The 23,891-nt window shown below is 45.5% G+C and overlaps 1 protein-coding gene across 1 annotated transcript; it reads right to left on the reverse strand.

Moving 5' to 3' along the window:
* Positions 1–871: 871 nt before the first annotated feature.
* xpo7 (exportin 7) lies at positions 872–23,495 on the reverse strand. Its single transcript, XM_063478932.1, has 28 exons — positions 23,391–23,495; positions 16,484–16,630; positions 15,574–15,667; positions 15,136–15,302; positions 14,697–14,762; positions 13,899–14,003; positions 13,139–13,304; positions 12,956–13,029; positions 12,754–12,873; positions 12,529–12,675; positions 12,177–12,349; positions 11,680–11,873; positions 11,500–11,605; positions 11,275–11,410; positions 10,281–10,354; positions 10,090–10,170; positions 8,612–8,675; positions 8,376–8,484; positions 7,950–8,056; positions 7,565–7,653; positions 7,360–7,467; positions 6,845–6,927; positions 6,542–6,756; positions 6,307–6,445; positions 6,053–6,210; positions 5,877–5,975; positions 5,668–5,795; positions 872–4,537 (listed from the first exon to the last, which is right to left on the reverse strand). Exons 1-28 carry the CDS (start codon positions 23,421–23,423, stop codon positions 4,444–4,446), a joined length of 3,276 nt encoding a protein of 1,091 aa, XP_063335002.1. The 5' UTR covers positions 23,424–23,495; the 3' UTR covers positions 872–4,443.
* Between the last annotated feature and the right edge of the window lie 396 nt (positions 23,496–23,891).

Genomic DNA, 23,891 nt, shown 5'->3' on the forward strand with positions numbered 1-23,891 from the left:
TTCAAATAGACATCATCAGATTAAACTGGATTTTCTCTGGTTGATGTTAGTTGCTAACATGGGCACGCTAGTTGACTTAGAATTTATCAGCTAGCTGGCTGACCTTCGCTTGCTCTCAGATGTTTACCCTCATTTACTGATGTACCATATGAAAACATCCATGTGCCCTGTGTATGTTAGCAAATCAGAATCAGTGTGAAGCAGCTGGACTGTGCAATCTGCATACAGTCACGCCCCCATTTTTCTACATTAGGAAACACCTTTACCTGGATGTGAAGCAGAGACATTGGTGATGATGTAAGAGCAGCTCTGAGGCTTTACTGCTACTTTTGTTCTTTTGTCCAGTATCCCTCTCCTCCCCCTTAGCAGGTGGCAGCCCCTCCCTGAGCCTTTTTATGGCCAGAGGTTTCTTCCTGTTAAAAGGGCGTTTTTCCTCCCCACTCTCACCAACTGCTTGTTCACTGTTGGGATTTCTCTGCATGATTGTGGGATTTTTATCTTACAATATAAAACACCTTGATGTGACTGATGCTGTGGCTTGGCGTTATAAGTAAAACTGATTCTGAGCATCTTGTTACCTATGACGTTTAGGACTATAATGATGTATGGTTTGGAGATGGTGGCACTAAGGGTGTCTTAAGATGATAAGATCTTTAATGGCAGTGGGCAGGATGACATCAGAGGAGAGTGGACATATCTGACAAAGGCTGATGAAGATGGAGGAAAAGAGGAAGAGCTTGGGGGAGGTTCGTAGTCTTGCTGACTGTTGATGTTGTGAACATAAGCTCACAAAAAGAGCAGCACTGCTGCTGAGCACCTGTGGCGAGCTGTAGATCACCCGAGATCAAGAAGAGGATGCGAGGCAGCGAGGTAAAAATCAATGAGGTTTATTTGCAGTCACAATGCTTACACTATATGTAGCAGACATCCAAACAACTCAAACAGCTACTCACTCTATGGACCCAACACATTCACATCAGGGACACAAGCCAAAAAATTAGGAACTCAATAAACATCCGTGAGTGCTGACATGGTTAGAGATGAGCTAGTTGTCACAAACAGTTAGCAGCAACATCGTAGAGAGTAACACAAGTTGCTAATAGACTCCACTTCCTGCTTCTCTTTGTACACCTTCTGCCAAGGTTTGACGACCGATCCGGGCACCTTCGCCGCACTCCCGCCTCGATGGTTTCCCCTTGTTGCTTCCCGCTTGGCAGCTCGGACCTTGGCTGTTTGAGCTCCATCGCGGGTTCAAGCCGTCGCAGCACCGTGAGACACCACATACACGCACGCCAGGCAACAGAGAGCCACTCCACTCCACGCACACGCAAACACACACAACATCAACGCACACACCAAAAAGGACTCCCTAAAAAAGGGGGGCAGGCCGAGACCTGGTCCGAGGAATCCAGAGTGTAAACAAAATGGTGGAAACTGCACCCAGCCTACCAGAGGGGAAAATGTAGCTGTGACCATGTTGCTTACACGTTCATCAAGCAGCAGGCGTGCGACACCTGCAGGACGTCACCACCGGCGCAGCCGCCATGCTCAGAGGAAGGCAGAGCCGCGGCGATGCAGACGGGCGCCTTAAAGGGAAGTTCTGCTGCTTTTTTTTTTTTTTTTTTACAAAAAAAACAAAAAAACAAAAAACCCCTCCATCAGTTTCTGTGAATTCAGTCAGCTGACCCTGGAGAGGATTTCACGTTTTTAACTGCATGAAAACGACAAATAACGTGGTGAAACCTGAAATTTCGGAAATTATGACCTTATGTACTCCAAAAACCGTCAAAGAAACAATTCATGTGGCGATGAACAAACGGTGACCCTCCTCCCTGACTTCCTGTGTGGTTTTTCTTGGTCATTAGTCTTTAAACGCCGTCATGTCGCCGTATTCGACTTGAGACTTGGTAGAAATTGGTGCTGCCTGAAGATCTGTGGAGGTTTCAGCTCAGCTTTAAACGTTTTCCTCAATCAGTGGATTCAGTGTTTTGGACTTTGTTCTGTCGGTCAGACACTCAAGAACGTCAACACAGAAAACCTCTGAGATATGAACTCTATTAACCCGACAACATCCTGTAAAAGTCGCAATATTAAACCAGTCGTCAAGGCGAATCGGGGTAATACTGTAATGTTACCATGTGATCACTTTAACAGTGTTTTTCCTGAGTTTGAAGAGTCGTTTAAAGGCTCGTGTGGTTCTGTTTTAGTCAAGCTGAAGCCGATAACAGCAGCTGGTGATCATGATGAACACTCGGGTCACGAGTCAACGAGAAGCTGAAGTTAAAACATGCAGATTCTTAGAGGACGTCTGCACTCCGACACTCCTGATGTCAAAGCAGATTTACGGAGGTTTAAACATGTTGCTTTTATGATCCGTTTAAAGTCTGTCTGAAAAAGAATCCTCACATCTAGTTTTACATGATTCATTGTGTTAATTTAACTGAAAATATGATAACTGAGCGTGATTATATCCTCATTTTCTGCTGGTTTCATTGGGAAAGTTTATTTTCATTACAAAGGAAAAAAAAATCTACAGAAAGCATGAGAATTTTTAAGGTGAAGATATCGGAGAGCTGAAAACTCACTCAGGGACTGTTAAGTGGGGCGAAAGCAGGAAGTCCCCCAGGACTCGAGTCTGAAATGTTTGTTTGAAATGCTGCAGATCATTTTGTCTGATAAATGAATAACATCTGAATAACAGGGAAAAAATGAAAAAAATTTAAGGAGACGTCTTCAGATGTTTGACAAACGTTTAAAAATCCAAAGATGAATCATTTAAAATAACGCAGCTTAAATTAATCATCAGAACGAGCAAATTAATAATCTGCTTTAGTATTGCGGGAAAAAGAAAAGCTGGAACTCAAGAAAAACAAAATATCTAAAAGTTCAACATTTGAAACATTTTGAGGCTGAAAACTTTTACGACCCTTCGTCACAACAGAAGCTCTAATCAAGGAATAATCAGCAGATTATTATATCAAAAATCTGACTGAAGATATTTAATAATTATGTCCAGCTTTGTGTCGCCACTAAAATCGTCACTGCAGCTCCAGTAATAATAATATAATTATTATTATCATCATCATCATACTAATACGGCTTTGATGAAGCCTCTCTGAGGATTTCCTCTGTATTTGCAAACCTGGGTCGTGACCTCCTGTCAGCCTGATGACACCCTGAACTTCCCTGAACGTTGAAATGTCAGTCTGTGTGTTGTGTGATCGCTTGTTTTACTGTAAACTTAAAGAGGTAAAGTTTTGTTTTGATCACGCTTTAGTCAAACTGAAGTTGATGAAGTGCCAGCTTATTGTTCTGCAGCTTACAGTTCTAATAATAATAATAATAATAATAATAATAATGACGACGACAACCACGGGGGTTTTGATGAATCTTTTTAAATGATGGCTAGACAAAAAGTGTCACGTGACCAAGAAAAACAGGAGCTAATCACTATTTCTGCCTTTAAATCATTTTTATGACGCTCTGACAAACATGCTGACATTAGACCAACTTTAAGCTGAAGGTTTAGCGAGCCTTCACAATAAAAGCGGCTCTAACGAAAGATGTTTGGTCTGCTGAAGGTGTTTAATTTTGTCCGAGCACCACGGAAAAGCCCAAAGACCTCCAGGTTAGTGTTTATGGGCAAAGAAAAACAGGAAATGAGGATGGAGGTGGCGTTTTTCTACCTCGCCGTGACCAAAATGTGACGGTTTTGTGACGCCAAGGAGGAAAAGCAGCAGGACGGTCCCTCTGAGGCCGTCATTCGGGAATATTTACATCACTTCAAGCAGCAGAGACAGAGAAAAATGTACAACATGGATGCTCTGAGCCTCCCTTTCCGTTAGTGTGTGTACCTCTGCTTCCTGTGCTTGCCCCGCCCACCCTCCGGCCTCACGCCCACGCAGACAGACATGTGCACTAACTCACTACTCTGTAAAAAGCTCAATCACACGTTGGTTTGTCGTCTCGTCTTTGTGGGTTTTTAAAGTCGATCATTATAAACATTGTTCAAAATGTTACGAAAGAAAATGTACACTTGGTTTCTCGGGTGGTTTCTATACAAGGCAGGCAGAAGCGGATTACTACGTTTACCGGCATTCGTCCTTTCGTCCCCTCGCCGCCTCTTCTGGCTGCGGCGCACTCCACTTCCTGTCAGTGATTCAGAGTGCTCAGACATGCTCCCTCCCCCCTCCCCCCCCTCTGTTCGAGCAGCCAGGCGAGCCGGGCGCGGCGGGCTGGCTTTAAAATAGATCTGTATATATTTATATATGCTTATATCAAAAAGGAGGAGGGGGAGGGCTGAATCGGTGTCGTGGCGGGGTGATGATCCCCGGGCATCCGGGCCCGGGGGGGGAGAGGGGGATGCAGAGAGGTGAGGGGTAGGAGGCCGTGGAGAGGCGGGTCGAGGGGCCGGGCGAGCTCGGCGGGCGGCCGCGTGGAATGTCAGCTCATCATGTCGTTGCTGTTGACGCCGTATGTCGAGTTCTTCATGCTGTCGTTCACCTCCCTCCTGAACACCGACAAGTTCTGTGTGAACCTGCAGAACACACACACACACACAGCATTTTTACCTCGTCAGGCACATGAACAACTCCCCTCAGTGTTCCCCTGCAGGAGGTCAGAACCAGCTAATCCCGACTGTTAAGATCTGCCCATGTTAAAACGCGTTTATTTGTGGAAAACCTCAGAAAGGCAGCGCTCCTTCCAGGGCCTGAATTTCTGACCAGTGTGTAACGGACGTGTTTTTACAGAATAAATTTGTGGTTTTGTGAATGAAGTCTGGTGGAGAGGAGCAGATCTGCGGTATCAGCACAGAAACACTCGTTAGTTACCGAGGGCGAGGGTTACCGTGGGAATCATTAGGATTTTTCGGTTGTTACAGCGCAGACTGATGTATAACTGCTCGACTGGAGTAATGTGACCACGCACTGCACAAACAGCAGCATTATCTGCACGTCAGCCATGTTTAAAACTCTGTTTTAGGTTAGATATAGATCGCGAACAAACACAATATTTGTACAGAAATTATTTCGAGCTCATTTTTCACAGTTTTCGCCCTTTTAGGTCACCAAGACCTTCAGCTGCTGCTCCATCACGTCTTCTGCAAGTTCTCCATTAGCAGCTTTACTTTCCTAATTCAGTTCCTTCCAGCTGATGAGGAAATATGATGTGTTCGGGATCACAATGTAATCTAACATAACTGGACGACTTCCTCCATACACCGATCGTCCTGACATCCCCCTGACAGCAGGTTATATTATAATGCACAATGTGTGTCTCCAAAAATAAGGTGTGTCGCTGTTCCACATCACTAAACATTGGTCTTCATATATCTTTCAGGCTGTTTAGGATTACACAAGAAAAAAATGTTTTCCTCCAGTTTAAGTGAGTAATAAATCAGTGACAGTAGTAATCGAGTCCACAGCAGTACCTTTAGTTTGTACCTACTTCTGGGTGTGGCTTTCTGCAGGTAACCCTGTCTGTGGATCAGAACCTCATACAAGTCCTGCTGCAGAGTCTGAATGATCACAGACTGAGTGACAGTCTGTGAGTGGCTTTTATCTCTAACGCTGAGCTACGATCCTGACCGAGTCTAGCGTGTCTCACGTCTCCACCTGTTTTTCACGTTCCTGACCACCTGAGAGGATGAATGCTGCCTGCTCTCACCTGTCCCGGTTCTTTGTTAGTAGATTTCTCTCAATTCCCTCCATCAAGTTCTCGAAACATAAGTGCATGGCTTGCTGCTTCTCAGGCGGCTGGCTGTTGACGATGCTGTTCCTCAAGTCAGCAAAATACTGCAGTTAGAAAACACACGTGTTATAGCGCACATGGACCCACGCGGTGCCACCTCTGAGGCGAGTGCGAGCGGCAGTTACCTTCTCGTTGAGCAGGATGAGGCCTAAGAGAGGCCGCGACATAGACCACTGGTTCCTGCAGTCCTCGAAAATGATGATGTTCAGAACGGTGGACAGCATCTGATCAACAACAGCAGCAAGGTGTCAACACGTGTGTGTGTGTGTGGGGTCAGGTGACTCAGGTGTGATCAGCTCACCTGCTGGATCATCTCCGGGTGCTGCTGCATGATGTGCAGGAAGCGGTCATCTGTCGCCATGGGAGCGGGCCGCTTCTTGGTGGAGCGCGAAAGCTGCTTGAACAGGTAGGTGACGATGTGGTCGAGGCTGGAGCAGCAGCCGGTGCACACCATCGTATCTGAAACACACACACACACACAAAGACACAATGATGTAACTTCAACACACACGCACATACAAACACACACAAACCTGACCAACGCCGCTGCCTTACCGAGCGCCGTGAGGCCTTCTGATATGGAGGACAGGATGTACATGACCACGTGAGGCTCCAGGCTCGCAATGAAGTTCATGTGGTCCTGCGTCAGCACCTCCAGCAGAGAGTAGAAGGACTGGCTGAGCTTCGGGTAGTCCTGCAGAGACAGGACCAGAGGTCAAGGGTTAAAAACTCACTCAAACGGAGTCCACGTCTCCAAAGTCACAAAAACCTGTGAGGAGGTGGAGCATACCAGCAGGTCACTGTGAGGGATGGACAGCAGTAGTTTGATGAAGGTCTGTAAGGCGTTGTCCAGAGCGTCGTCACCATACAGACGGAAGACCCCGAAGTTGACGTAGTTCCCACTGAGCACCGCCTTCAGCATGGCAAAGCACACGCTGACGCCCTTCAGCTTCACCCCGTACACCTGGTCCTTAGGGACCTCGCCCAGCGTCAGGATCCGATTCCCTGAAGGAGAAAACAGGAACTCGATGAGCGGCCCAGAGCAAAGACACTTATCTGTTTGAGGCGGTTGAGTGGGGGTCAAAGGTTGTACCATAGGTCGTGATCATCTTGCTGGTTTCTCTGAACAGCAGGATGCCGTTTGGCGACGACACATCAAACTGAAGCCGCTGTGATCTGAAAAAACCAAACAAAAACCAAACACAGTTAGTGACCTTTCACCTCTACATTTGATCTGAAAGGAGACGCGCTTTGGTTTCCGAGCCGAGTAAAACATCACTGAAAACCATCTACATTAGTCACGCCTCACCAGAACTCTGAAAACATTAAGTGTCAGACCTCTGAGGCGGCTTCCTCATTGAAAACTTGATCATTCTGCTGACGTTCACTGTGTGCACTCTTAGAATGAACCAATGAAAACACTCCCACAGCTCCTGCTGGGAGGGGAAATGCTACAATCATAGCTGATCCCGGGCCGCCCGTGGGCTGCCTTTACTTTCTTTGAGTCGTCTGTGGATCCTCACAGGCTGAACCGTTGTAAGGATGTGACAGCACAGAGGTCAGAGGTCATACTCTTAAACCTGCCCCTCCGTCACCGGGCAGGTTTACCTGTTGTGGACGAGCTCTGCCATGAGCTTGAGGACTGGCGTGGTGCATGCTGGGTCGTGGTACCACAGCTCGATGGCCCGCTGCAGGATGGGCATGTAGGTCGGGTATCTGCGGAGCGGGTTAAGGACACACTTTCATCGTTTACACAATAAACAGAAAAACCAGGATCTGACCGCGCGCTGATCTGAAGTCAGTGTAAGGATACATCCAGTCAAACAGCATCATGAAGCTCGTCTTGGCATTGAAGGCGAATGCAATTCCTCGCAGGTCCCGGACCAAACCCACCAGAGTCCTCTGCAGGAGGAAGAGGAGGAAGGTCAATGTTTCGAAACGTGCTCAGCTGCTTCTGCTGGAGTTTTCTCGTGTTTAAGCAGCGTCACAGTTTTATTAGCACAACTCTGAGTTACACCCGCTTTATTCTTTATCCCTCCTACACCGCCATCGCTGTGTCACACGTGTGTTTACGCACACACACAGAAACACAAACACATGAGCAACACAATGTGTGTCTGTCTGCAAAAACAGAAATAAATGTTTGACAAAACTGATGCTGTTTATGTGTCTGTGTATGTGTGTGAGGGTGTTCTGACCTTGGCTTCCTGCTCGTTAAAGGTGTTTGTACTCAGCATCTGAGCCACTGCTTCAAACGCCGCCGTCAGAGGCAGCATGAACTGTTCGAACTGGTCCTCATCTTCACCTGCAGACACACACACACACACACACACACACACACACACACACACACACACACGAGGCTCAGTGTAAACTGTGTGTGTGTGTGGCTCCTGCAGACCACGTCACACTTCATTTCCTGTCTCCTGAGTTTCAGGCACCAGTGTCTCTCCTGTTTCAGCTTTTGTGTTACAAGATAACTGCTGCTTCTTCATCACAAGGGGGCGCCACAGTAGGTCGTTCTGGATCTGTGTCTCAGTGACCTTTTGCCAAGTGAAGTCTACAAAAAGTCTGAAACTGGAGAACTTGAAGCCACACCAGCGTGTGTGTTTGTGTCTGCGTACCTAAATCGACCATCAGCAGGCGTCCTAGTGCAGTGTAGAAGGTGGTCCGACACCTCATATCGCTCAGGTTGGACTGGTTGTTCACTCCCAGGAAGGAGAAGTGCTCGCTCTGACAAAGACAGCAGCAGGAAGTTCATCACAGCTCACTTTCTTCTTCTTCTGTGACGCTTGTGTGTCAGGTCAACTCGTTTTAATCAGACGTGAAACTCGGGCTCCGATAAATGTGAAGTACTCACCGTGTGGTTGTTCAGCATGAACTGGACAGCGCTGAGCTTCACCAGCTTCCTTACGCTGCTGTACGTGCAGACAGTGAAGTCAAGGAGAAAATGCTGACCCAGAGCCCCGCCCCTTCCTTTAACTCAGTGCCTGGTTTAACTTTTAAGTCCTTAAGATGGATTCATTATCCTGCTCAGTAGCTTTTCATGACTCACAGTTCATAATTATCCTTATTTATTAGGCACCAGGCCCTCAGCTCATCTGAAACAAGCTGCTCAACATTTAAAGACAACTTTCTTCTGATTGGCTGCCCCTCATTAACGATAAGATCAGGTGGGCAAGGCTTCTTTTGCTTTACTTTCACTTAGAGCTGGGCGATAGAACGATAACGATATGTATTGCGAAATATTTTCTCGATAGAAAAATTTAACTATTGCGATAGGCCTCATCTCTCTTGTCCTCTTAAAAAAAAAAAGAAAAAAAAGAACAGCCAATCCAAATTAAGTAGCGCTGAGCCTAACCAATCACAGCCGCAGCGTCACGTCACGTGACTTGTTACGTGCAGCACAAGTGCCAAGGCGCACATGTGTATTTGTTTTTGCAGCCGGGCCGCCCGGGTAATGAAGGAAATGAGTTTGCTGACTAGAGAAAAATCAACCGAGAGCGTGAGCGAAGGTTACCGAAGAAAAAACCAATGATGGTTCCAATTCCGGAGAGATTGTCGAACGGAAGGGCCATAGAAGTTCCGTAGTGTGAAGGTATTTCGGCTATTTCAAGTCTGACAAAAAACAGAGTAGCGCGCACTGTAAATTGTGCCGAAAGCAAGTCTGGAAATACAATAAACCGGTGCATGCTCAATCTCTGACTGGAAGCGCTAATTCGTCATTCGGCTTTTGTCAGACTAAAGTCACTGTTAAAACTGTTTGAAAAGCTAAGCTATACAACAAGGAGAGATTGAGAATTTCCTTTTAGTTCTCAGTTTATTTGATATTGACAAAAGTTAGTCAATTTTGTCTGTTCTTCTGTAAAACAAACTAAGATTTATTTTTAGAATTAAAATTTTGTTTCTAAGTGGAATTGACAATTTAGTAGTCTGTTTTGTTTGTTCTATTTCGAAACTTAAACGCTTTAGCGGCTGCATTTTGTGTAGTTTGCAATATTTGCCTTTATTTATCTGAAACTGAAGTCTCATGTTCCTTAAGTACATCTACCCTGTTAAACTTATTATGGGAAATAAATATTTAAATTAAAACAAGCTGATAATTATTTCACATTTTACTTGTGAGCAACAGCACATTTAAATCTTACAAATATAGTTATTTGGCTTATATCGTGATATATATCATTATCGCCAGAAATGAAAAAAACATATCGTGATATGAAAAAATCTTATATCGCCCAGCTCTACTTTCACTACACAAAAACAACAACAGCAAAGATAAAAACTAGACTAAATCAACATGAAAACATTCGTGTGGGTCACAGACATGAAGGATATCCTAAGGAGAGGTCGTTCAGGAGCTGGAGTGTCTTGGAGGTGATTGGTTCACACTGGCCCCAGTACTTCAAGTTTGTGATACTGAAAGAGAGGAAAGTTTACTTCTACATATTTACAGCGGCTGAGAGTTCGTTTAGCTTTGAACATCGGCTCTCAGGTGTGCCGGAGTTACCTGGACTTCAGTTACTCACATTTTCCCTATAAAGACGCTGAGTACCATCGTCTCGTCATTCAAGCCCAAAACTTCTGATAGTCGTCGATAAAGCTACGAACAAACACAAACAGGAAGTCACATGATCACCACACGACTGCCGCTTCAGAGGACGCTGTAAGTCATTTCTCTGTTTTCAGTTTGGAACAGTCTGCACCGAATTCTGCTTCTTCTTATTTTACTTTAGTTCCAATGAAAACAGAAACAATAATAATAAATATTTTAATAAAATAATATCAAACCTGTCCACAGTCAGTAAAATACTGAACATTTTACTGAATGCTCAATCACCCTCAGCGTTTAAAAAGGGTTTCAGGACTTTACTACTCCCCTAAATTTAGTTTTAGCCCCAAAACGCTAAATTGATTTGAATCCAGCCAGCCAGAAATCAGTAATTTGGCCCGAGCACTGTATGAACGACGCTCCAGATTTAGCCAGACTTCCCAGCCTGAGAACAGGTACTGGAACTGAATCCAAAAGTAAGGCCTCGGGTTTGACCGATGTTTTGACAAAACCGACTGAGGTTCTCCGAGCTCTGGATGCTGGAGACTTTTCCGAGTTCCTCGTGGGCATCCTGAGGCATTCCTGGGCCAGCAGAGATATATAATCATATACTCTGTGCAGTGAGTTACTGATGCGCCCCGGGGCCGGCTCACACGGAGAATCCAGGCCCCGGATCAGCCTCTCAGCTGGTTTGGGAATGCCTTGGGAACCACTGGAGGAGCAGGAGGAGGAGGCTGACCATCTGACTCACAGCTGACTCTATGCCTACCTAACGCCACATCCTGAATTTTAAACACCACCATGATGCTCTGCAAGCCAGCAGGGGGCGCTAACACCAACCACAATTTACTTTCAAGCACTTATCTGGATGTTCACACTTTGCAGTTTCTGAGCAGAGAGATCACACAGAGTCAGACCTGCTCATTCCTGTCAGCTGAAAGGGGCGGAGCTTACAGAGAGGCGCGCCTTACCTTTGATGATTTCTGCACCTGGTCACCGATGTAGATCTTTCTGAACTGCTCGAAGAAGCTGAGCATGGCGAGCTCCAGCCTCTCATTCCCAGCTTGAGCGAGCCGCGAGTCTGTCAGGTTCATGAGCTGGAGCACCCTGAGGCAAACGCAGGAAACGCAAGGTCAGGCTTTCAGCGACAGGAAGTCACGCCTCCAGACACCGGCTCACCACATTCGCACTCTTACCGACAGACTAACTCTCCATCCATGGCATCCTGCTCGTCTGTGCTCGCGAACGACACGCGTCCTCCGATCACTGCCCCGATTATGTAAACCAACCACGTGAGCCGACCTGCGGAGAAGCAGAGGAGGCGTCAGACTCCCGAAGTCCCCAAAATAGAACAGGAGTGGGGCTCGCGCTCTTACCCTCCTGCACTGTGATGTCCATGGCGCTCGAGTTGGTGGACTGCAGCAGCTCCTGGTAGGTCTGAGCCGCCTGGTCGAACAGCTGGACGAGCAGTGCGCATGTCTTCTCGTACTCGCAGCGGCCGATGGTGGAGAGCTGGTCCAGCTGCTGCTGAACGAGGCCGGCGTCGTCCAGAGGGTCCTCCAGCCCGTCCCTACGGACAGAGACATGCTCAGCTCGTCCCCAAAAACCCTCAGCTGAAGCTTGCCTGAGCCATCATCGACCCAACCGTTCAGACTCAAACCAGCGTCACTGCACCGATTCACAGCCACAAACACCGAACACATCATGGGAGTAACATCCAGAAACTGTTTCCAACACATCTAAGTTTTTATGTACATCTTATGGACGCATTAATTAAATTAATGGAATAAATGAAAATGCAGATCTTTTGCTGTAAAATCAAACGAGATGAAACGTCCTAAATCCTGTCTAACTTTAAGATTGGCAGTCTCACCTGAGGATGACGTGGACCGACTCGAGCCGGGATGTGATGTAGGCCTTGGTGACCTCCGGAGTGTACGTCTCCAGCAGATGGGGCTCCGTGGCTTTAACGTAAGGGACCGACGCTGCCAGGCGCTGCCACAGGCTCAGCAGGTAGTGAACACTGTTGGGGGCGAACTCCCAGTGCTGAGGAGGAAGAGTAGGAGTAAAGAGTCAGGTACACAACACTGCTGCTTGACCACGATGTAATTGTGTGTGTGTGTGTGTATATACACACACACACACACACACACACTTTTTTTTTTTTTTTAACATGGATGACACACACATACACTATTACAGACGGAAAAAGTTAAAAAACCCACCTGCAGACTGGTGACGGTGAAGTTGGCGATGAGGCGGATGACCTCTGGGTAGTTTTCCACTTTGACCAGCTCGCCCAGCTGGTAGTTACTCTTCAGCCTCGCCAGCAGGCGGCAGAACTCGTGGTAGTTGTTTGGATCGGGCAAACACTGAAGCACAAACACACATTGTTCAACACACACGAAGCTACAGAGGTGTGTGTGTGTTTTCAGACAGGTGTGTGTTACCTGTGGGTTTGCCAGTATCCTCTTCACTCCGTCCACCAGGTGTGACAGAAACTTTGCTCGCTCTGCATTGTTGAAGAGAGACCTCCGAACTGAGGCGATCTGAACTAGACACGACAACACCTGCACCCAGACACACACACACGAACAGTAAAGCTTCACGCCTCAGTCTGCAGGCTGCAGTCACATGACTGTGCTCACTTACCAGCGGGGAGAGGGATGGAGGGATGGAATGATATAAATTGAAAAACAGCTGCAGGGTGGAGGAATCGAGGAACGCTGCGGAAGACAAAACACAGATTTAACCGTTTTCACGTTGTCGTGAGGCAGTAAATCTCAGTAACAACGCCACATTAATCTGTAAACGGCGGGCGCCTCGCTCCTCTACCTGATCTCCATGATGTGGGGATCTGCACGGTGCACAGGTCGTCCGACGATTCGTCCGTGGAGGTTCCTATGAAGTCGTAGTTCAGGCAATTGTAGCTGAGCTTGAGGAGCTGCATCAGCAGGCCGTGCTGGGACTCATCATTCAGGTTCAGGTTCTTCCCTGAAGCCTGAAAAGCAAACGCATCATCATCATCATCATCAGCTGCTCTCAGGCATTTAATATGATCTGTTAGTGTCCACAACGAGCTGCTGAAACAAACATTCTCACGCTGCCTCACTCAAAATACATCTTTATATGAGCTTCTAGAGCAGCTTTGCGTGATCCACAGATCAAAATAATCCTTCTTTGTCCTACAATGGGCCTTAGTTCAGCCTCTGTCTCTTTAAGACCCCTATTTTCTTTTGATTGGCCAACTTCTGGAAGCCTGCTTAATGGCAGCACTTATGTTTTTCTTGCAGAGATCACATTTTCATACTTTCTGCTCTTTGTTTGAAGCATCAACTCATGTTTAATATGAACATTAAATATCTGACACAAAGAAGACAAAAGATTTATTCTCTTTGACAGTGTCAGACTAACATGGACATGCAAGTTAAGGTAGATAAATTGAGGAATTGATACAAAATTAAATACAGAACAAAAATAAAATAACACACATCTTAAATAATTAAAAAACTAAAAGAGGGAAATCAGTACAAAGATGAAATGCAGTGTAAATGTAAGCCTGTATGGGAGAAACTGCCGACAGGACGAAACAAACCTGCTTGAGGAGGTTGCAGGAAAGCGTGAAAATGTCAAAGAGCGAGGAGTCTCTGAACGAGGAGGCGATCTTCCTGTGTTTGGTCAGAGGATGCGTCGTGTCGGCCTGAGGAGAAAAAAAAAAAGATCAGAGTCGGCAGAAAATCTGAAGACCAACTGTCATGCTGGTGATTTCATCATCAACAACAAAAAACAAATAAAAATGACACTTCCAGAGTTTAGCTTCAATATCCTGCACTGTACGCTCGCGGTGCACAGATATATTTTATTTTGGAATCAAGTCACTTTATTTCTTTTAATCCACCTTACTGAACTTTTTATTTCTAAGACACTTTATTATTTCCTTGCATGTTCTTAAAGCTGCTGTACTTTTTTGAGCATTATAACTAGGTTGATTTATTTTTGCTCTACTGAGCCAGTATTTGATAACATCCCTGGAGCACGTGACACTCATAGGGATCATTTTCATGTTCTGTAGAAGAAAGGTCAAATGCCCCTTTGCGGTTGGTCAGATGCTGCCAACATCATCACTTTCGTTGAACGTGCAGCAAAACCTGGGTTAGCGAGTTACAAGTTAACGGTCATGTGACTGTTTATCCTGACTGCTGATGTTAGTGTAAGTGAATCTGGATACAGGAGAGGTATGCTGGATATGCTGAACTCGTTTTGTAGTATAGAGCCCAGTTTGGTCTGGACATGTCACCAAACATGCAAACTCTTTGGCCTGCTGTGGTCGTCGATCACCGCGAGGATCTGTTTAAATCTGCCACACCTCCATAAACTGCACACTGTGACTTACCTGATTGATCTCATTGGTCAGCTGGGACAGGATGGTGACTCCTATGATGCAGTGTTCAACGCTGTCCTGTAAAAACAACCACACAAAAGGTTAGAAACGCACACAGATCAGGTTCAACTAATCCAGGCTTAAATGATCCTGTTTCTTTCTTCTCACACATCCAATAAAACAGGTCCAGAAACAGAGTAAGCAGGTTTGAGCCATGCGGAGAAGTAAACGACTACAGGTCATTATGACATCAAAGTACGCTGCACATTTACACCAGATCAAATGAGCCTACTTAACAGTTATAAAAGCACCGAAATCACCATGGTAATGATCCAACCAATAAGCTGAATCTTCTTACTTTTAAAAACCTGTTTAAAACTTTTTATTCTGACAAATTAAATAAACAAACAAACACGAGATTCACAGGACCGAAGGGTTTCAGCGCTCTGACCTGCAGGAAGCGTGTCACGTCTGCGATCACGTTCCTGAACACGTAGTCGTCTTTCTGACAGTCGAACCAGCCCAGTTTGGTGATCCTGGCGTAGAGCTGGATCAGAGCCTGCGTCACAAACGCCGCCAACTTCGGCCGCGTCGCCAGGTAGTTCAGCACATAGTTCCCTGAAAAAACAAACAAACAAAACATTTAGCAGCGGCTTTTCAAAATAAAACACTGAAACACCCTGCTTTGCTTTACTGAAAACCCCACAACCTGTTCAACTAGTAAAATCGATTTTGTTATATTTTCAAAGACAAACATCTTCATTGTCATTATTGAGGTTTGATGAGTGCATCTCTGTTGTGACTGTTAATGCATCACTCCAGCTTCTCTTTAATCCTCAGACTGACCTGACCTGCAGGGTTTATCCGTTTTTTTTCAGGAGATACTCACGGATATCGATGCGTTGCTCGAGGGGTAGAGGGTTGCTGGTCCGAGAAACCAGTTTTGATAAACAGGTGGCTGCGAGCAGCTGAGAATATGAAGACTGACAGGAGACAAAACAGTGAGGTCAGGTTATCTCCTCTGACAGCCATCTACATGCTTTTATTCTGACAACAGAAGAGGAAGAGGAAATGGCCTTTCAGACATGAACTCCAACCTGATATGCTGGTTAGTGAGGGGATGCTCCATCGTTATCTCAGGCAGATGAAAAAAATTGAAATCTTAAAGTATACCTGCACACCTACAGAAACCTGCTCATAAATATGAAGTACGAGTTGACTCCACTTCATTTTAGAGTTACCTCCTCATTAGTGTGGGGGGTCAGTGATCTTCACCTGGATGACACGATACTTCATCCATCCCAATTAAAACAAACCCCTTGAAATATTTCAGTTTGTGTTTATCAAGTACAGAATATGATATAAATATTAAGTACAAATATTTAAAAATTTGTTGTGTTGGGATTCTTGGATTTTATCGTGTGTCTGCACGTTGTGGTCATGTATCTGTGTGATACCATTTCTCTCTATGAGAGGAAACACTGCCCACCCTTGAGGTAAAGCTTTTGCAGGTGAACCTGTGGATGGATTAGTCGGTGCTCAGCTAACCCTCATCAGGGCGTGACTCCTCCCCCTCATTTTTCACTGACTTGACTTTTGTCCGAGTGAAAGATGGAGCACAAAACTGAAAGTCTTCATGCTTTCAGCTTCTCCAAAAATCCCCCATCATGTCTGCTGAGTCTGATCTGAGTCTGCAGGGTCAGGCACAGGACTGTCTGACCCTGCAGAGCATCATCTCTGCTAACGTGGGAAAGTTAAACTGAAGCTGCTCGGACAGTCCGGCTGTAGTTTATACTCACGCTGCCTCTCTCCAGCAGCAGCTGACATTTGCTGAGACAGTCGGGGCTGTTGGTGAATTCCACCAGAGCTTTCTCAGCCTGGTGTCGGACGGCGGTGTCGGTGGTCTCGTACAGCTGCTTACACAGGATCTCCAGCTGGGCGAGGCCCTGGATAAGACAGAGGGAGACAGCGCAGGCTTATCAGCGAGCCGCAGCCGGCTCGAGTCTTTCATCGTTTCAGACAAACAGAGATCACAGCAGATAAGACGGGCGGCCACGCTGAGCTTTACACACTCATAATCACAGACAAACATGCCGAGCGCCGTCTGCTCCAACTGTCTCGGGTTACTTTCTAGGAAAACTACACCGACAGGGCCAAAGATGGGGGACAGCGGCATGAGTGCAGGTGGAAGCTGATGGTCTGATGGTGTTTACAGCCTCCACCTAGGTGCGCTAGCCACCTCCACTCGTGTGATGCGTTGAGGGTACATGGAGTGAGGTATGACAGAGCACTGCATCATGTGCGTCGCACTTCTGCAGGCGTCAGATAAGCGGCGAGCACCAAACCCCGCCCACGGTGATGCCCGCAGACCCTCAGCTTACACTCAGCTTCACGTGAAACTCATCAAGTTCAACAGTAACACACACACACACACACACCTAACATCTAATAACATCTAAGTAAAAGAAAACTAAACCGAAAAGATATCATGCAAAACAATTATTTCAAATAAAAATAGAACGACAACATTTTCCAGTTTTCCTCATAAATTTGTTTTCCTCGTGTAAATTTTCCACGTTTTCCCGAGGTGTCGGCATCAGCCTGATTCCGGCTCTTCCCGGTGCAGCAGCCGACAGATGCTTCCAGTTTCTAATTTTAAATCAAACCGTTTCTATTTTTAAATTTGTGCCGTGCGTCTGGCCTGCAGACGGATGTTTTCTGGATTTTAACTGCTGCTTTTATTTTGCAGATACATACTCTGGGTGCTTTAATCTCACAGGTGACATCGACGCTCTCTAACGACCAGCAGGGGGCGACTCTTCTGAGGTCTGATTGGATGTAAGTCACCTGACCTCTGAGCTCATCACACGCTTTCTGATGAGTTTGTAGGTTAGTTTTATGAGTGAATAAAAGTGAAGTTTATTTTGGTCCCATTAGAGTGAGGGAGGACGATAGCGAGTCCTGACTGCTGAGTCCGTTTTAGATATGAAAATCAACCAGATCTAAGAAACGCTCCCAAACTCCCTGTAACTCTGAAAGCATTCACAGTATTAAGGTTAATTTTTCATGGCTTCATTAAATTAAATTAAAAAGAAAATCAGCTGATTCTGAAGTTTCCTTTGATTTGGTTGATTTAATATGAAATGAACTGTTTTCAGTCTATTTTACAAAATAAAAGCTTCTGTAATTAAGTGAAAATGACGAAGAAATCTGGGCTAGACAATGACCACAGAGGTTCATAGAGAGCTGCATGCTTTACTTTCATTATTCAGGACTAACTTGAACTTCTGCCATTTGAACTGGTTCCCATAACACAGGAGCTGGTTTTACAACTTCCTCACAAAGTTTCCTCACCGTGCTGCCACTGAGCAACACTTCTGGGCTGGCGTTAAACTCTCAGATTTCAATTTTCACAACCATCAAACTGAGCGACAGCAGCGTCACAGATTAGCTCACGACCTTCAGATCCCACTGAGAGCGACGGCTTTTGATGGCCTGTTATTCTGTTTGATCACATGTTTGTGACTGAATATCAGCTCTGTGTGCATCTTTATCCTGATACTATTGTTGTATTTGTGTAACTGCTGCTGCCCTCTTGGACACGTCTCCTTTGAAACAGACTTTTAATGAGACTTTTACCTGATAAATAAAGGATCACTATAAATGTGATGTGACTCGAGCCGGCAGCCTCCAACCATCAGACCAGTTACATGAAATGAAGTTCTCATCAGCTCAACTAAAACTGCTTTCAGTAGGACAGGAAAGACTTCGAGGAAGTAATCTGAATTTCCTGATTTCCAGCAGAAAAATTACAGATAAGAAACCAATCAAACAAAAAGAAAATCTTTAAAGTTATGATTGAGGAGCCTTAATTTTACCTGGCTAACACCAACTTCACCCTGATATACGACTCAAAGTCCTCAAACCACTCATATCGGAAACACTCTAAAATCTGGCTCATAAAGCAACCATTAACCCGAGCATCACGGTGTAAATGTACTGGCTTCCTGCCTCTGGGCTGTATGCAGACCTCCCCTTCATCTCCACCTTCACACCATCACCATCAGGACTGGAGAGGAACTTTCTCTCACTCGATCAATAAATCAATCGGCTTTAACGCTGATCCATGTGGAAATAAGGATGCAGTTTCTTTACAGTGGCAGCTAACATGTCCTCACTGGTCTAACTTTGTGTTTTCAATCCATAAACAGTGTAAACTTCACCTGTGCTGACTCTGACGTCTAATCTAAATTAAATAAACCCAGAGACTGACATTTACCGTCACAAACGACTCAGAAACACAAACAAACGTGAAAGAAGTAGCAAACCTTTGATTCCTTTTGAATTCTGTCCATTTGTCTGCATAATTATCATATTCAGTCAATAACTCTTAACACAGTTGGTCTCTTTTTATTCGACCGTCTGCTCAAAGAGTTTCTAATAACCTTAATCCTAAAACGATGATAACCAGAGGAAAGCACATCTTTAACTTCCTGCTCGTAACCCTGCAAGCTCCTTCAACAATATTCTTCTTTATTATATTCAGGACGTCTAAAACTGCAGAACAGAAGGATGCATTTGTTTTTTAGTTTTATAATAAAGATATAAACCCCAGATTTGTAAATGCTGTAGGTAAGTGTGAAGGTAAATCTGACTTAGAGGGTTGGTACTGGGAGTTTGAGTCCAGCTGCAGGCCTGTGAGCAGCAGCGTGAACGTCACAGATCTGAATTTATCTGCGTCGGAGCTTTTTCTGCCGTCAAACCGCAACTCTGTAAAACTGTAACTGTGGCGGTTTGAAAGGTCGGGTTGGCCACGCTTTAGCTCATCATTTAGAAACATGCCGCGGCCGTGCTGGAGACACGAGCACACAGGTTTGATGATTTCCTCACCGGTTCAGTGACGATGAGATGCTGCAACAGCTGAACGAGACCAAACTTTGTCCTCCTCCCACACCTGCAGTGACACAGAGGTGTCTTTATGGCTTCAGGAGAGTCCAGCCCACTTCAGAAACACCAACAGCCAGTGAGCCAAGCTTCAGGCTGAAGCTTTACAGGTAAGCTAGTAGAGAAACATCTCAGCCTCCCTCTGGTGATGCTGCAGGAGCATCGGCCTCCCTGCTGACGGCACACAGACCAGTCAGAATGAAACCACTGAATAAAACACTCAGCTGCACTAACCTCATCTGCTCCGCTCGAACCCGCAGACGTGCCTCTAACAGAGACAACAACCTGGGAAGCTTCTGCAGCCGGCGGCCTCACACGCCTGAACACCACAGCAGTGCCTTCATTAAGGTTTGTTAGTCCGTGTGCACTCTGACCTTGGCTCAGGTCACACTGAAAATCTGAACAAATTTTAAATTTGGGCCACTCTAAGTGTGAGACAGGACACTGACTAATGACAAGACAATGACACCTGTCATGGAAACACTCCTGCACTAACTTCTCTTTGTTTTCAAGGTTTGTATTTTCTACGATGACTCGACGCGAGACTCGGGAAACTGTTTATTCCTCATCTAAACTTATGAAGAGTCACTTCAATGAAAGTGAGTTACAAAAACAACCGAAGCGTCCAAACAGCAGCCGTGTTCACCAAAGACTTTAAATAACCTGTATTTAAACTGAACATGGTCTCGGTTTTGTACAAATATGCAACTACTTCTATCATTTAATCCACCTGGAAACACACAGCGTTCCGTGGAGGCGCCATAGAGGTCGGGTGTGATCCTGACAGGATCGCAGGTGTAAGGATGGAGGTGATCTGACCCCTGGAGCTCCCTCAGAGACCAGAGACAGGCTGGCAGATTTGGTCATTTGGGAGGAGCTCGTAGCACAGACGCTCCTCCTCCAGCTGAGGAGGTGCAGCACCTGACTAGGATGCGTCCCACAGAGAGAGCTGGGGAGTCTCTGCTTAGACCGAGGTAAGCATCAGAAAACAGAGATAATAAATAATAACCTCACAGGAATAGGTTCAGTCGAAACCTGAGAGCAGATTTTTTATTTATTAACGTATTTTATATTCTATAAACTCCTGACGGCTCTGCAGGCTCGAGCTACGATGGCCCATGTGTGCAGAAACATAATAAACATAATGGAGGGATATCCTTTGAAACCTCCCGAATCATTAAATATTCAGGAGGTGATTTTTGGTCTGCAGCTTATCTCCATAAACAGAGAACCTGTAGGAGGCGTCAGGGAGCAGACGGCTGATCAGCTATTATCTAAAGATTACCAGATGGACATTTAATCATCATTAGCAGGAGTCCTGAACATCACAGGAGCACGGCTGTCAATACAGACCACCCCTTTTTATTCAAATAAACACACAGGTGTGTGAAAAACAGACGATTCAGGGCCTGAAATGTCTGAAGAAAAATCCTCTCCATCATCATCTGCTGTCACTACACAAACATTAGAAACTGTTTTATGGAGCTAAAGAGCGAAAATCTCTTTCCCTGCTGTGGAGTGACTCCAGCCTCACTGCGTGAGGAACACCAGGGTAAACGTTGGACTTTAACGTGAACTTTTTAGACTCGGGCGGGTCACTCTGACCTCATGACCGCATGGCGTTGGCCTTCGACTCGCCACATCACATCATCATTGGATGACAGCTCATAACAGATGAACTGACTAAAGTTAGTGTTTGATCACAGGAATGAAGGTGTGTGGGCTCATGCTCTAACATGAGACGATCTTTTAAAAATTACACATGAATGTTATTTTATTACAGTGAGGAAAGTGAACAACCCTCCATCAGAACAAGGCAGCCACATGATCACCAGTCTGGAGACAAACGGCTGAGTGAAAGCAAACAGCACAGAGTGGATACGAACAGTAAATATCAGCCTGATCTTTATTCCACCAAAAACTGTCTCAGTAACACCAGAAAGAACTTAAGTGGTTTGTTTTCAGTCATTTAAAATCATTAAAAATACTTAAGTCTGCCTTCTTTTAGATTTCACCTAAAAATACTTAAAAACAAGGATCTGGGCTTATTGTGTGTCAGAATCACAGAAATTCAACTTAATCCAGCTACGAGAACTGCCCGACATGAGGCCCTTCTCTTCCTTTACCCACACATTATTAATTATGAATTTATGAGCTACATCCAGCTCAGTGGTACCAGTATAACCATTACATAAGTGAAGACTTTCACCTGGATTATCAGACAGTTTATGGCACTCACAGGATCATAAACCTGGGAGTAGGTGATGGAGTAAGTGTCATTTCCAGGGAAAAAAAGCTTTAAAAACTTTATTTTAGGTTAAATCTGCTAATTTAAAGCTGTTTTTATAAAGTTTGCTGTTTTCATGTCTTTGAATTTATAGTTAATCTGTATAACCATAAAAATAGCTGCCAGAATAATTTATATTATCATTTTTTATCACTAATAAATATTTTCTCCCCAGTATTCTGACCAGAGCTGAGACTGAAAAACCTGAAATCATCGTCACAAGTTTACCCAGAATCCCTCAGAAACTCACCTGAACGTTTGATTACCTGGTAAATTATTGAAATATTAATAAAATCAGACTGAGATGTTCCACTTTGACCACATTCAGTGAATCTGTGCCCCACCTGAGTTCGTACCACCCTTCCTGGGATTAAAGCTGATCACAGATAAACTGATTAAAGTTACTCTAAAGCAGAAACAATAATAACGAGCTGTTACAGCCGCTAACATGAGAGGATCGGATGAGTTTCTCCTCACAGTTCATGCATGCTGTGCGCAATTAACAATATATTATGTCAAGTCACACACAGCTCATGTGACCAGCAGAGAAAACGAAAGCTGGTTTCACCTGTCCCTCAGCACAAAGTCTCTACAGTCTCCTCATAGAGTTCCCTGCAGGGGCATCATGGAGGAAGTCCAGAGCAGCTGAACTTCATCCCTCTCCTCCTTCGGCTTCCCAAACATGTGCCGGAGCACAGCGGCTTAGCTAGCTGCCGCTCCAGGCTGCACACACCAGGGTAAAACCCCCACTGTCCTCACCCTGGAGCCCCTCGCGGGTCCGGCCCGGTACCGTCGCCCTGTTTCACCGACTAACGCTCACACAGACCAGGTCATGTTTTCAAACACGCTCGGGCGGGAGAAGTTGACGTGTGGATATGCTAACGTTAGCCTAGCCTGCTGCATGGCTGGGTGTCGTTACCGGAGCGAGCCGTGAATAAAAACACAAAAACCTGGAACTCCGAGACAGAAGCTCCGGGTACCGCGCCCGGTCCGTCGGTCCGTCCGGGATAAGCGTGTTTACGGCGGTTCCCGGTGGCGCCAGGTGACCGTGTGTGCTAGCCTGGCAGCTATCCGTCTGCAGCTAACCGCCTGTTTCATTGTTTACTTCACTGAAATACATCGACTTTTCCCGCCGCTCGCCCTCCGGTTACCCGTCTCTGACGGCCACGGACGCCGGAACTCACCAGGCTGGACACTCGGAGCCCGCAGACTCCCTTGTTCGCCCCGGAGCCCGAGCCCTCCCCTGGCTGCTAGTAGCGGCTAGCCTCCAGCCCGTGCTGTGACAGCAGGCCACAAGTCAACACAGGCGGCCGCATCCTTTCTTTCTCCCCGCTAGCTCCACCGCGGCCGCCGCCCGCACGCACCAGCTGCACGCCGGCTCCGTGCCGGGAGCGGCGCACTCGGATCCGGCCTCAGCTTCAGCTGCGCCCGCCTACAGAAATTATCCGCGACAAAAACATGAAACCTCTGCTTACCTGCACATGATCCGCCATTTTTCTCCATTTCATGCACCTCTCACTCCCCCGCTTATGGGTAACCAAAGTGACAACAGCGCCCCCGCTGGTGGCCGCTGGCAGGACTCCAGCAGCACGATGCAACACAATGTAACACAATGGAACGCAATTTAATATAACACAATACAATTTAATACAATTAAATACAACATAAAACAATTTAATACAACACAATGTAATTTAACAATACAAATAGATGAATAAACTATACATCTCATTAATACAATGCTGTAAGACAATATGTTACAACACAACACAATGTAATGCACTACAACACATTGGAATCAAATACATAGAGATATGAATGCATAATAACATGTAACAAAGTTAAGTTATGCATACAATCAGAGTTTGTTTAGTGACAGACATTTTAAAAACTCATTTTTTTTTACAAACTTCTGACTTTTTAAATTAATTTTACTGTCATATTATTATTATTATTATTATTCTTATTAGTAGTAG

The sequence above is a fragment of the Pelmatolapia mariae genome, linkage group LG7 (genome assembly GCF_036321145.2).
Source record: "Pelmatolapia mariae isolate MD_Pm_ZW linkage group LG7, Pm_UMD_F_2, whole genome shotgun sequence".
NCBI lineage: Eukaryota > Metazoa > Chordata > Actinopteri > Cichliformes > Cichlidae > Pelmatolapia > Pelmatolapia mariae.

Bases quoted from the DNA above. Each gene is read 5' to 3' on its own strand.
- xpo7 (XM_063478932.1), bottom strand. From the start codon at position 23,423: ATGAAATGGAGAAAAATGGCGGATCATGTGCAG. The intron at 13,305-13,898 runs GTTTGTTTCGTC...TTTGCTTTTCAG, and splicing joins CCTGCAACCTCCTCAAGCAG to GCTTCAGGGAAGAACCTGAA. The intron at 13,030-13,138 runs GTAGAGGAGCGA...TGTCTTCCGCAG, and splicing joins CCCCACATCATGGAGATCAG to CGTTCCTCGATTCCTCCACC.